The sequence below is a fragment of the Cupressus sempervirens genome, chromosome 9 (assembly GCF_028749045.1).
Source record: "Cupressus sempervirens isolate cs-2001-9-10 chromosome 9, ASM2874904v1, whole genome shotgun sequence".
NCBI lineage: Eukaryota > Viridiplantae > Streptophyta > Pinopsida > Cupressales > Cupressaceae > Cupressus > Cupressus sempervirens.
Genome location: NC_143126.1, coordinates 323,589,168 through 323,604,212, shown reverse-complemented (window position 1 = coordinate 323,604,212; position 15,045 = coordinate 323,589,168). Strand labels below are relative to the sequence as shown.

Genomic DNA, 15,045 nt, shown 5'->3' with positions numbered 1-15,045 from the left:
CCTTTATTTTCTCTCTTAGCATACATTTACTTTTAGATCTCTATTGGGCTATTTGTATATATTTCAGATCTATAGTTGTCATATCTTTTGTTTATATTGCATGAAAGAGAACTTGCTAGCGTACTTCCTTGACAAGTTTCTAGACTTTGTATTGGCATCCCTTTATCCTTTTTGGGGTTTTCCAATTCAAATTTAGGGCTTATTGAGGGTTATGCTTAGAAGCTCCTCTTTCTCTTGTCTTGAATGACTCAGGGAGAAAGTGTTCAACTTGTCTAGTCTTGTTTGCATTGCTATCATTGGTGTCATTTTCCTCTTGAATAGCTTGGACCTCTATTTGTGGGGGTGTTAGGAGCTTTACATCCTTAGCTTATGTTATCATTATGTGGATTAAATATAACCATCATTTATATACTTAGTCAATTTTACAATATTTAGATTTTTCCTACTTCATCACATAGAGTTCTAATTTAATGTGATTGATTAATATTTAAGTGCATCAATTTTTCCCAAATTGGTTGTATTTAGTGTTATCTAATGTGATGCTATGTATTAGTGTTGTAATGAACATAAGAGTAGCTTTAATATAGTTTAATTTGAGTTTTCCTCTTAAGGAGGTTGTCTATTTGAAGATGTGTGTAATACTTTGAATTTGTTCATGAATATAAACATATTTATAGTTTTCCACGTCTAAATAAAATAATTTTTTTTTCTATGTCATTGATAATATTTTCTTATTTTTTGCTTGAAAAATTGTACCTTGGTATTTTTTTTCCTAAGACAATGTCAAGTGATCACTTTAAGATTATGGTTAATTTATTTACCAAGCAAGTCAAGTTGAGCTCTATGATAATATAATTATACCAATAGCCAATGCAACATTAAATAAAAATGTTAAAGTTCAAGGAATGCCTTATATGCCTCTTACTCCTAAAATGTTATAAACTATACAAACCTCAACTATTCAATTATAAAACCTCATAAAAGAAGTATAAAGTGAAATAAATTGAATCTTAAAAATATGTAAGGCTAATAAATTAACTTTAAATGAAAAACCTAGAACATGAAAGCTATGTATGCTTAACAAGATTTATGTGAGTCATTTGAAAATGAAATTAGATATGTGTTAGATGGAAAAATGATTTGGTTGTCTTACCTTGAAATATGATGTTCACATAACAAAATTTCTTTTTTTCTTGGTCTCGAAGGGTATCCCCGCAACCCAAGCCCAACGAGTTCCCTTTATAGGGCGAGCTTGGGATGAGACTAGTCCTTTCGGCCATGAGATAACCATCACTACCCCCAACTTTCCATGGTAGGGTAATTCCAGGCTACAAATCGTATTTGAGACTATGGGGATCTAACCACAATCTCAAACCAATTCCCCTAACCCATGGGGGCAACAATTACATAACAACATTTCTAATAAAAGATTACTAACCATTTTTTTAACATGACAATGAATTAGGGTTGAGACAATTGAACCCTTAAAATTTGAGAAGTTGGGATAAATCATTACTAACCCAGTCCTCTTAGAGACAATTGTTTTTGTTTCCTATGATCATGTCCTTTTTAAAGTCAAGTTTTCCATATTTATAATAAATATTCATATGATGTCATTTGAAGTAAGAAAAAGAAGGGAGGCACTAACAAGCACATGTGGAACTTTTTAAAGGGTTGAATCTTAATACTTCCCCATGCCTTAATCAAGCCTCATGGTTGAATCGTTAATAGAAGTAAAAGATAGATAGTGGATGAGAATAAATACTATGGTAAGAATGAAAATGAATGTCTCTAATTCAATTGTTGATTTATTAATGCAAGTAATTATTATGTAAAGTATATTTTGATTGCAAGGCTTGAAAATGGATGCCACACACACACACACATGGAGATGGGGGCAGGGAGGGAGAGAGAGAAGGGGGGAGAGGGGGCTACCTACAAAAGAAGACAAAACTATAAAGTATTGGACAATATCTTGTGATATGCTATACTATACAAATGAACTATAATGATGCCTTTATATGAGTTTTCAAATCTTATACCTAAAATGGTGTGTAATGATCAACTAATAAGATTGACAACCTTGCAATGAAAAAAATTGTAAGTTAAAACTCAAGTCAATGGACACTTCTTAGTTGGTGAAGTTGAATGGATCTTAATGTGCTCTTCAGAAATCAAGTCTTGTTAAGTGTAAATATCCGACATCACAATAAAAAAGGCTAAGTTTTTTAAAATTAGCTAAAAAACTTCAACCTAGATTTGTACTAAAATATATAATAGCTAAAACAACTTTTGTAAACAAAAGACTTTCCATAAAACAAGTTATATTTAAGTTAATACTTAAAATCTCTTCAAACAACAAGAATGGACAATCATAACTACATTCAAGATAAACATACCACTCAAAATTGAATTAGTCAAATACAAAACAAGACAATATGACAAATATAAGTGATATACCAAATCATAAATTAATGCACACCCAAATGATTGAGTTTTATACTAAAATCATGCGTCCAAAACAAGAAAGTTCATAAAGTGGTGTACACCCAGGAAGAGACAATAAGGTGATGGCATTCGACTTATGACCCGTTTCTTCCAGTCGACTGGTGATTATAGCCGACGCGTTTGCGCGTAAGAGATGCTCTCTTCCTTCAAATACGCAAAGATTAGTTCAAAATAGAAGTAATTTCAACATCTTGAATGTGCGTACAAAGACAAGGCAGTGAGAAGCTAGGTAGGTAGTAAAGCTGTTTAGTGCATGAAAGCTGTATTACCCCCATATCACTGTCACATGCCTCTTTTTTTTTCCATCTACTATTGAGAAAGGAAAATGACAGATAGAGTATCAAGATTCATTCACACAAAAGCCCAAGAACCGGAAGTGTAAGATCTGAGTGATGACGATCAAAACCCACATAAAATATTCACACAACAATCTTAAAAAACTCCCCGCCGACACTCTAACCCAGCCCTAAACGTGCGGGATGCGGTGGGCGGTCCCAAGAAGAGTCATTGTTAACTGGGGTTGAGAAATTAAACCCCACCTGCCCCCACCTGAGTCTGCAGTGCATTGTGTAACGCCTTACTAAGCTGGGATTATAGACCGAGTTTTACTGTTTGTAGGTGTGGACTTAAATTGGTTGTTGGTATATGTTTTTGGTTGGAAGGGTGTAGAGGTGAAGAGACGGAGTTGGGGAGCTCAGGGGTTGCTGATCATCTAAGCTAAGACATTTCTCTGGATCAGGAGTCCCCATCATTATGGAGGGGCTGAACTGCAGAAGATGGCGTTTCACATCTCAAATGCTGCTGGCCTTCACTTTAACTCTAGTCTTTGCATTCTGCCCAATTGGTAATCTATTTGACCTCCTACTTGATTTTCGGATCAGCATTTTGTTATCTCGAATTTTACTCCGCATTGGGTTTTTTCATTAGATCTGGTTGCTTTTGAGAGGGATTGAAACTTGTGCTATAATTCATTATCCATTTAGCTGATTTGTTATGTAGGGGTGAAGTTTGTAAGGAGTTAGATCCACTGATCCATTTGTTTGGTGCAGGTGCTTATGACCCACTAGATCCAAATGGCAACATAACAATCAAATGGGATGTCACTAATTGGACTCCAGATGGCTATGTGGTAAGTAGCCGTTCTCTTTCTTGTGTATAAGCCGGGGATTGCATTGATTTTGGAGTTGAATCCATGTATCAAATGAGGGGATTCATTTGGGTTTTGGATACGCACGCATGTCTTTCACCTATTTGCACATTGCAATGGTAAACACAGGGCGTTACATGCAAATACGGTTTATACGGGTTAGCATGTCATGCCGGCTTGGTTACTGGAAAATGTTTTCGGAATGTATGAGTCATATAGTAGTACTCAGACGGGATCTACTAGGTTGTATGGGTGCTCTGTAATGTAAGCACAGATGCAACCAGTGAGATGTCGATCATTTTTTTCATGAGAGGTGCTTTTAGGAATCAGTATACAAAAAAATGGAATCTTCATTGATATGATATTACATATGAACATCGCCCAGTGCTAAAAATATTATTTTTTGTGAACCTAATGAAACTTGTTCGGGGAAAATTGACTCAATAATACCCAGTTGAATTTTGCAAACTCAGCACATAAATCTTGTGTTCCTAGCATCTAATGTTTGGCAAAACTCGTACTGAGATCAGGCTGTTGTAGCAAAACCATCTCATAATTCACACTCGTATGTTGTTAGGATGCTTCATCATTTGAACCTAGATGCATTGCCTGCAAAGTGGACCATTCTTGGCCATGTGAGATGCATTCTACTGATTAGCTACTTATAGAATATGGATCAGTTTTTGTTGACCTGAAATTACATGCGAAAAAATCTTAAATATAAGGACTTCTATCCGAATCATTCTTGTGAACCACTAATGAAACATGGGCAGATCAAGATTATCTTGAATTTGCGCAGTTGAATTTTGCCAGGTCATCATATAGCTTATATTCGATAAGTTTCTAGAGCTAAACAGGAGTTGGAACAAGATCAGGCAGTACTAGAAAAGTCTTTACATAATACATATGTTGTTGTTTGGATGCTCCACCATGTGAACCTAAATGCAAGTGTATAAAGTGAACTATTCCGATTGAAAATAAAGTTTCTAATGAAATATTACACTTAAAATATGTGCCAGTCTTCGTTGATCTGGACTGTGAGCATCACCTTACTGCAACAAGTTCGAAGTGGATTATTCTCCTGAACCAGTGTTCAGGAAACATGGATAGAAGATTTACTCAAAATTACAGTTGAATTCTGCAAAATGATCACGTAGTTTGATTGTTATTGGCGTCTAGTGGTAAACCGCAGTCCTATCAAGTTCAGGCCATTGCATTTGACATTGGTTTGTGGGTTGCAAAAGGAATTAGTTTCACATGCAATCACTGCACGAAGCAATCACAAGTAGGATCTGCATATTATGCAAAGGAAATCAGTCATAAACCCATGACTAGATACAAGCCGCCAGATCCCAATGTAATTTATATATGGGGAAAATCTTTGAAGAGTGATGTCATTTGAGAATCAAATTTATGCAGAGCTAACGGATATCACTCTTGCTCACGTCGGCTGTAGACCTGCATTAACATAGTGTTTAGCACAAAGAAAATACTTTTATATCTGGGTACAGAATATTTATAAGCATAAAACTAGGATTGCTATTCTCTTGACCATGGGCTAAAGTGGTTCTCTGTTTATCTCTGCAGGCCATGGTGACTATGTACAATTTTCAGCAGTACAGACATATTCAGTCCCCTGGATGGACCTTGGGATGGACATGGGCAAAGAAAGAAGTGATCTGGTCAATGGTAGGTGCCCAGACAACGCAGCAAGGAGACTGCTCTCGATTCAAGGGAAACATTCCACATTGTTGTATGAAAACTCCAACTACTGTGGATTTGCTTCCTGGAACCCCTTATAACCAACAGGTTGCTAATTGTTGCAAAGGTGGAGTGGTTGCCTCTTGGGCCCAAGATCCAGTAAATGCTGTAAGTTCTTTCCAAGTTAGTGTTGGTAGTGCGGGGACATCAAATACAACAGTGCGCTTGCCCAAAAATTTTACTCTAAAGGCACCGGGTCCAGGATATACTTGTGGCCCAGCCAAGAAAGTCAAATCCAGTTTATTTCTATCTTCAGATGGCCGCCGGTTCACTCAAGCACTTAGTAAGCTATGGTTCCCTATGCAAATATTCCTGGTTATTAGATTTATTGGGTTCTCTCTTTATGCTAAACATGTGTTGGCAATATAGCATGCTATTTACCTTATGAGTTGAAGTGGGTTTTCCTTTGCAGTGACATGGAATGTGACATGTACATACTCCCAATTTCTAGCCCAGAAAACTCCAACTTGTTGCGTTTCACTGTCATCATTCTACAATGATACTATAGTTCCATGCCCAGTTTGTACATGTGGTTGTCAGAACAATATCACACAACCAGGCACTTGTGTGGAGTAAGTTTTCTTTTTTTCCCCCAGTTATGATTATGTTTTGTATACATTTCGAATATGGTTGTGTGAAATGCTGTAGTACATCATTGAGTACTTGTTATGAATGTGAATCGCCAATATATACACATATGTTGCTGGATCTGTGCATGCTGCTTTAAAGGCTGTTAAGCTGGTCAAATATTTTCCTCTGGCTTCTTAGCTAAGTTCATGCTGACAGTTTTAAGAAAAAGCTTTGCTTTCCTAAAAATGCGAAAAAAAGAGTTCTTATTTTCTTGAAGATAGTATATTTGTGTTGGTAATTACAATTTTGGTGCTAAAATGGGCATTTTGTATTTTTTTGCAGGTCAAATGCACCATTGCTGAAAACTCCTGGTATAAACACTCCAACCAAGAACTTTGCTCCTCTCATACAGTGCACCCCTCACATGTGCCCAGTTAGGATACACTGGCATGTCAAGTTGAATTACAAAGCATACTGGCGAGTGAAAGTTACAGTCACAAATTTCAATTACAGAATGAATTATACTCAGTGGAACATTGTTGCTCAACATCCAAATTTTGATAACATTACTCAACTTTTCAGCTTCAACTATAAGCCATTAACTCCATACGGGGCAATAAGTAAGCAAATATTTTAATGCAACCTGCTTGAACAGTTGGTAACTTGAAGTCATGGTTTTCCTCATCATATTGATTTTCTCATCATTAATGTTGGACTTTTTTGTTCTACAGATGATACTGCAATGCTTTGGGGAGTTAAATACTATAATGACATGCTTATGCAGGCAGGGCCTGATGGAAATGTGCAATCTGAGATACTTTTTCAGAAGGACATGCGAACATTCACTTTCAAACAAGGATGGGCTTTTCCACGGAGGATATATTTCAATGGCGATGATTGTGTGTTGCCACCTCCAGATGCTTATCCCTGGTTGCCCAACTGGAGTACTTCCCTGAAAATTGAGAAGGCCTTTATATTTGTGGTTTCTCTCTTGGTTTCAGCATCTCTGTTGGCCTTCTTGTAGGTTTTTGCCCACATTTATGGCATGCAAACTACTGTTGCAGATATTGAAGTTAACATACAACCTAGAAGTACCAGAAACTGTGAAGCATTTCATTCATCTTCTTGAAGAGGCACCAGAAAGTTGGATGCTTAAGCCTGTACCTGAATTGTGTCATAGATAATTCTTTGGTAGGGTATAATCACCTATTTTAAGTTGATTCTTTGTAAGATAACTGCTAGCTATTTTCGGTTCTAAGTTATTGAAGAGATGGTACATTTGTTACATAAGTGTCCAAGACTCCAAAGTTCAAGCAGGGGATTGTTTCTTGGCAAACATTGTGAATGACATCTCAATGATATTATCAATTAGAATTTTTTGTAAACTATTAGTGTGAGTTTAATTGCTGCGTCTATTAGTTTCAAGCCAATCAATGTGTATATAACATACATGTAATAATATTTCTTGGAAATGGGATTGTGCTCGTTATCCATCTGTTATTGAGGGTTCTATTGAATTCTGCAAAAAATTGCGATAAGATCATTTATAATGTTCACTTTCTAAGCACCAGACCCTTACAGAGAAAACGATATACTTACCATTGATTTACCAAGTATATAATTGCAGAGAAAATAATTTCGAATTCTTTGGTTACAATAATAGTGCTTGATAAACAGAATGGTAGAGCCAACTATGTAGCTTCATATATGCCTCCATCAGCACAGCTTGCCCATAGGTAGGTAGTTAATTTTATAGTTAAAACATATCTCCATAAGCACAGCTTGCCCATAGGTAGGTAGTTACTTTTATAGTTAAAACATATCTACATCAGCACAGCTTGCACATAGGTAGGTAGGTAGTTTTATAGTTAAAACATATAGTGTATACTATATAGTGATTAGAAGCCAGAACTCCCTGAAAATATGAGATCTTAGTATTGTGGGTCTTCAGAATCGGAGCTTGTAGCTGTGGCCTCGTATGGTTAGCCTTGAATACATCATGGATTACAACGACATTACATATTTGTATAAATTCATCTCACCTATACTCGTTAAGTTGCTTTAGAAAATTTTGTGTCAAAATACTTCATATTCTGGGATCTGTTTTGCAGTGGGGCGCATGAAGTAACATTAATTGGGAAATAAAACTCTCATTACAAATCATCTCTTTCAAATACTTCCTGATTCTATATATAGATCAATTTATCACAGATTCTATTATGCTGGATTGATGTGTGCAGGCAGTTTGTTATCACGGAACATTTTAATAGTTCCCATGTGTTTTTTGTTTTGCTTCTACACAGGTTTTTGTTTCACCTGCTTTTATTTTGTTTTCTATACTTGTGAAATAGTTTATACTAGCCAAAGGCTGAAAACAACCTACTGCAGCAGTTGAAGCACACCACACGCATGCGCGCGCACACACTTGAAGCTACAAAGGGCAGCGTTGAAAACACACACACACATAATGTCAATGACTTCAATTAAAAAAAACAGGCAGCTTATTCATTGTTCGGTTCCACCTTTTTAATATAAAACGCAAGATTCTTCAACAACTTACCTGTCAAGAGTCAGCTGTTCTACTAATGAAATGCTTGCAATATGATCAACATAATGTTGCACAAACAGCTGTTCATCATTTATGCCAATCTGTCATCACATCCATTTTTCAAGACCATTACCAATAAACTGCAATTGCTTAATGGCACGGCAAGGAATTCATCTAGTTTTGTATTTGGATACTTACTAAACAAGCTTTTCAGAGTTTAGAAGCCTTCCTTGGATGGAGGTGAGAGATAGAAGTAGTTTGTGGCAATGTAGTTGTATAATATTCTTGACAAAGCAGACACAATTCTGCACTCATCCAGTGAAACTCAAATATCTTTGCAGATTCTCAACCTTTAACTGAGTCAACATTGGTTATATTATTAATTGGGAAATTACCTTAGATCTGATACTCATTTTATCAGTTATCCTGTCCACATGATTCACGAATATTCTTAGTCATGTCCAGTAAAAGTGCTGTAGCAGTTTTTCGCGTCAAGAATTTAGGTCAATTTATTTATTTACTTGATCGGTTCCCCTGAAGTACTGATTTGAAACAATAAAGTCTAAGCTTTAAGATACTTCCCAATTAGGAGTTTCTGGTTACTTGGCCCATTGATTGTCTAGTAAGGCAACGTGATTATTTGTATTTTAATATTGTTTTAAATTCAACTTTCATTGGAAGCGATGTTCAGATCAAGGAAATGACGACAGTGTCAACCACGGGAGAGGAGCTAATAGATGAGTGGGGTCCAAAACATGCTATAGTTCATGATTCAGTAGGTGAACAAAGACGTAAAGTAGTGTATTAATTTTTGTCATCAATGCGTATTTCTAAAGGGGAAAAAAAACCCACCACTTGTACTGTCATATCGGTGCATCATTAAACATGATTAAGTGCATACCTATGGGTCTTAACTTTTTTTTGGGGCCAGTCTTAACACATTCCCTTAAGTTGGCTTGTTGACCTAGCAAACAGACGACATAGTGTCATTTTTTTTGATTTGGGGTTGCCAACTAGATGCAGGAAACATAAAATACGTTCCCTTAAGTTGGCTTGTTGACCTAGCAAACAGACGACATAGTGTCATTTTTTTTGATTTGGGGTTGCCAACTAGATGCAGGAAACATAAAATAAAAAATAAAGGTTTAGGAGTCCATGTGGCATTCCATGTCCATTGCCACACGGACCCTCAAAGTTAGGGTGCACACCTTCTAGCTTCTCTACCCTACATGCATTCACAGTTTGGAACTTTACATTTTATCTTTCTTTCTTCCCCTCACACCACTGCACATTCCAAAGATCATAGTTGTACATGTGTGTATGCTCATTATACTAATCGCCTAGATCTCAAGCAACTTTGAAAGGTATAAAGGAGAGCAAGAACCTCAGTCTCACCAATTGAGGTCTACTCATGATAGGCAACAACCTGAAAGATTTGGTTATCATTGCCAGTTTCCAGTTGCATATTTGCTTTGATTTCTAACATTGATAATCCTACAATTATTAAAGAAGTTATAAGTATGCATGATACAAATTCTTGGATGAAAGTCATGAATAAAGGGATGGCTACATCGATAAATAATTCTACATGGGAATTGGGTGCCATTGTTTAAGAGTACAAGTCTATTGGATGTAAATGGGTGTTCACGAAGAAACTGGCTCTAGATGATAATATTGAGAATCATAAAGTACAATTAGTCATTAAGGTGTATTTTTTAGGTTGAGAGAATTGATTGTAGTGAAATATCCTCTCATGTAGCTAAGGTGAATTCATTTGATTCATATAAGCACTTACAATTTATGACTTGGAAGTCAAGTAGGATGCAAAGACACTATTCCTTCCTTATTATTTGGAGGAGGAAATAATATTTCATAGTAAAAGCTTTCATTGAAAAAGGTAAAGATATCCTTGCTTGCAAGTTAGAGAAATCTAAATATGGTCTATAGTAGCCTAAGAAATCTCTACATGATTTGACATACTCCTAGAATATGGTATCAAAAGTTTGATACATATATTTTGTCTTTGGGATATTTGAGATCTATATCTGACCAATATGTGTTAAATAAAAGGATCTCTGCAAATGTATAAAATACTGCCATTTATTTCTATGTTCCAAATGCAGTTTTGAAGGTTATATAAATAGCCATAAAAGACACGTCTCGTGAAGAGACATATCTCTATATATAGACAAGAGCCTACAACACAATGGTAAATTGTGAGCCTCTTATCAAGGAGGTATTGGGTTCGAAACTATTTGAGGTAGTTAAATAATAATTATAATTAATCACAACACATAATAAATAATCTTGGCTTCAGCCCCATATATATGTATATACGTGTATATATACATATGTATATGTGTACATACATACATACATACATACATATATATATATATATATTGGTATTGCTGAAAAAGAAATTACATCAAATCTGTATGTGGAAGTGAATGTTAATATCTCACGGATTATTCCACTTCCATCAATTGGAGCACCAACTTCTGCCATTACCCAATGCCTTTTCTCATAAATGTCCACCAGCATGTGATCACTGTACTCAAATCCCATCTCTTCATTGTTATCTATCCCCAAATTCACCAAAAGGTTCGCTGCCTTGTTAGCTTCTCGAAAAACATGCTGAAGTTGATATTCTCCTAATGTTTTCAAGTGTTTCGAGATTTTTTGGGATCCAATCTGCTAGTCTGCATGATTGGAATTTCCCTTTCGCTACCCTGTTGATGATGATATGCGAGTCTCCCTCGATGACTAGGTTATTTATTCTATTTGATGCACACCATCTAAGACTAGTTTCCAAAGCAGAGATCTCTAGAACATTGTTAGAAGTGATGCCAATGGGACCTGCTATTGCTTTGACGAACCACCTTTCTTCGTTTCGAATGATTACACCTATCCCACTCCTTCCTGGATTACTTCTACTAGCCTCGTCAAAGTTTAATTTCATCCATCCTTGTTGAGGAGGCTGTCATGTTACCAATTTTCTGACTGCCTTCCTATCTCTCATGAGATGATCCCCTTGGTTTTGAGTGACCATAATTCCTCCATATCATGATCCCATTTAGATTTTTATCTATAATTAATCCCTTGGACTATGTTGTTTACTACTTCAATGGCGTATTTAATTTTTTCTTGTAAAACTTCTACTCCCATCTCTTTTTCTTTGAAAATCCTTCGATTTCTCTCCTTCCAAATATGCCATAATAGCATAGATGGACTCACTATCCAGAGAATTCCCCATTTAGAAAATATCCTATTCAACGACCATGATAGCATGAAATCTCTAATCGATTCATTCTTGACCGCATACCATTTCAACCTTTCTAGCAACCACTCCCAACATTGTTGTATAAAAGGACACCAAAGTAGGAGATGGTCCACCATCTCCTCTTCTTCTTTACACAAAATGCACCAACATGGCCCCTCAATTCCAATACTCTTCAAATAGTTTCTTGTGAGGATCTTGTCGTGAAGTGCAATCCAAAGGAATGCTCCTGCTTTTGGGAGCAACCATTTACCCCAACAAAAGATCACATGCCATTCAACATCTCTAGTTTTGTACCTCTACAACTCATACCCAAGATTGACCTTATATTCCCTTGATTTCAATGCACTCCATAACTACCAATCTTCAAGGTCCAAGGGAATCACAATATTGGCTAATAGGAGATCTGATAATTTCCTCTGATACTTCGAGGGACCTGTTCCCACCAATTTCCAACTTACCGAAGATGTATTCTCTTGACTACTGAAATAGTCAACTACTTTGTCCCTCATCATTGCTTCTATTTCAATCACCCAATTGATATACTCAGAAGAATTAATTAATGAAGGATCTCCATTCCAAGAATTGTGCCAAAACTTCACTCTACGATTGTTTCCTATTTTCCAAGTAATATGTTCAGTAATGAGATTTTGACTATTCCATAGAAAGCACCACATGTGAGATCCTTTGTTCAAATTGGCCACTATAAGAATTTTGTTGGGCTCAACGGGATCCAAGTATTTAGTTGTCATGTCTTTACACTATGGCTTTTTTAGATTTTTATACATCTTCCATGTCAACTTAGCTCCTAAGGCTCGATTTTGCAGGCCCATCTTTTTCATACCAATACCTCCATCTTTTTTAGATTTGCAGGCCACATCCCAACTTATGATCAGGACATTTTTCACTTCCTTCAATCCTTCCCACATGAATTTTTTCAACAAACCATCAATGGATGTTGTTGCTTTGTTAGTCATTTGATAGATTGACATGTAATATATAGGAATGGCTGATAACACAAATTTGATCATATGTATTCTACCTGCCTGAGATAACCACTGATTTTTCCACCCTAAAGCCTTTTGCTGACATCTATTTGAAATATCCTCCCATATCTTGGGGTCAAACCTTCGTGCAAATAGAGGTACCCCCAGATATACAATGGGGAATTCACTTGCTTTGAATCCCAACACATTAATAAATTTATTTTTTAGGCTCCTGCTGGAATTGAAAAAATATATCTTGGACTTCATCCTGCTCATGCATTGCCCCGAACCACTTTCATATCCAACCAACACCTCTTTGATGACCAGAGCTTTCCTAACCAAAGCCTCCCCAAAAGGTACAATATCATTAGTGAATTGTGAGTGGAAAACCAGTTTTGAATAATTATGAATATAACTCACTTTCCAATGACCCAAATTGGTTTGTTTTTAAATATTCCTTCCAAGCACTTCTGTCATCAATAGAAAAAGGAATGGAGATAGAGGACCGCCTTGCCTCAATCCGTTAGTTGCTTGAAAAAAGACACAAAGTAAAGCATTGATCAGAACCGAGAAGTGGACATAGGATAAACAGTGGATGATATATCTAATCCATTCTTGACAAAAGACGAATTTGGAGAGAACTTCACACATAAAAGACCAACTTACTCTATCATATACTTTACTAACATCTAATTTGATAATCATACTTGGTCTCTTGCTTGAATTCATAGAGTGAATAATTTCCCCTACCATTAAAATTATGTCTGAAATTTCGTGCCTAGGGATAGATCCATACTGTTTAACCAAGAAGTACTTGTCGAGCTTCACCTTCAATATATTAACCATCACCTTAGAGATGATTTTATAAAAGGAATTGCAAAGGGAGATTGGCCTAAAATCTGACATTGACGAGCACTCATGTTTCTTGGGTATAAGAATGATGACCGTATTATTGATCTCCCTCATGAATCTCCCTTTCTTCCTGAAATCCTCAATCGCTTTTAAAATGTCTTCCCCCATAAAACTCCAACATTTTTAAATACTTCCGAAGGAAAATTGTCTGGGCTTGGCGTCTTGTTCAATACATTGTCAAATACAACTTTTTAAACCTCTTGAATGGAAAAAGGACACATTAAATCCACATTGTTCACAAACGAGACCACCTTCGGAACCACATTGAGCAATTGTTGAGGGTCTAAAAATGCAGAATCAACTAATTCCCCTAGAAAAGATTTAAAATGATCTACCACTTCATTTTCTATTTCTCCTTCATCCTTTAACCAAACTCCATGATCATTTTGAATACGACTGATTCTGTTGTTGGCTCTCCTCGATTTAACTGATACATGAAAAAACTTTGTATTGAGATCGCCAATACTAATCCAACTATCTTTGGACTTATCCCTCTAAAACACCTCTTCTCTTTGAAGTATTTCTGCTAGATCATTTTTCAACCTTTTTTCCTGTAGGAACTCTTCGTTAGACATACCATCCACTATGACATGATTGTTAAGCACATCCAACTCTGCTTCAATCTTGATTTTCTTAGCGAAGATGTTTTTGAATGATTCCTTGTTCCATTTTAAAATATTTTTAAAATCATTTTCATTCTTTTCGAGAAGCAATAACTTGGTGTCCCAATAAAAATATTACTCTCCTGCCACCAAGTTTCCATGTTTGGAAAAAAATCCTAATCTCTCCACCACATGCTTGTAAATTTGAAGCTTCCTTTGCCTAGTTGAGGAGATTCTTGAATAGAAAGTTGTACTAGGAAATGGTCTGACAGAGAAAAAGGAAGAATACAAGAATCCATGTTAAAAGATGATTCAACCCAATATGAACCAACTAGGAATATATCCAATCTCTTTGAGATTTTGATGAATTTCTCCCTATGATTGGTGCATGTGGATTTACCATTTTTCAAGGCAATGTCAAATAAATGATTTTGATGCACAAACTTTTTTTAAGTCTATGATTTGGGAAGACATCCTTAAACCCCCAGATTTATCCTCTTGATCCAGTAGGGCATTAAAATCCCCTGCTGTAATCACCTTGTTGCCATCAATCAAAGCTAGCCTCCTCAAAATCTGTGTCCAGACCTTCAATTTGTCACCAGATTTTGTGGGTCCATAAACATTAAAAAGGGGAAGGCCAAGTTATTTTTCTGGCAGGTTACTCTATTAAAGATCCAATGAGAAGATCTCTCTAAATTTGACACCTTTATGTGATTAGGATTCCACAAGAT

The 15,045-nt window shown here is 36.1% G+C and overlaps 1 protein-coding gene across 1 annotated transcript; it reads left to right on the top strand.

Moving 5' to 3' along the window:
- The first annotated feature begins 3,167 nt into the window (after nt 1–3,167).
- LOC149538670 (COBRA-like protein 1) lies at nt 3,168–7,371 on the top strand. Its single transcript, XM_089799998.1, has 6 exons — nt 3,168–3,352; nt 3,558–3,637; nt 5,243–5,699; nt 5,829–5,988; nt 6,329–6,606; nt 6,718–7,371. Exons 1-6 carry the CDS (start codon nt 3,262–3,264, stop codon nt 7,008–7,010), a joined length of 1,359 nt encoding a protein of 452 aa, XP_089656124.1. The 5' UTR covers nt 3,168–3,261; the 3' UTR covers nt 7,011–7,371.
- The last annotated feature ends 7,674 nt before the right edge of the window (nt 7,372–15,045 follow it).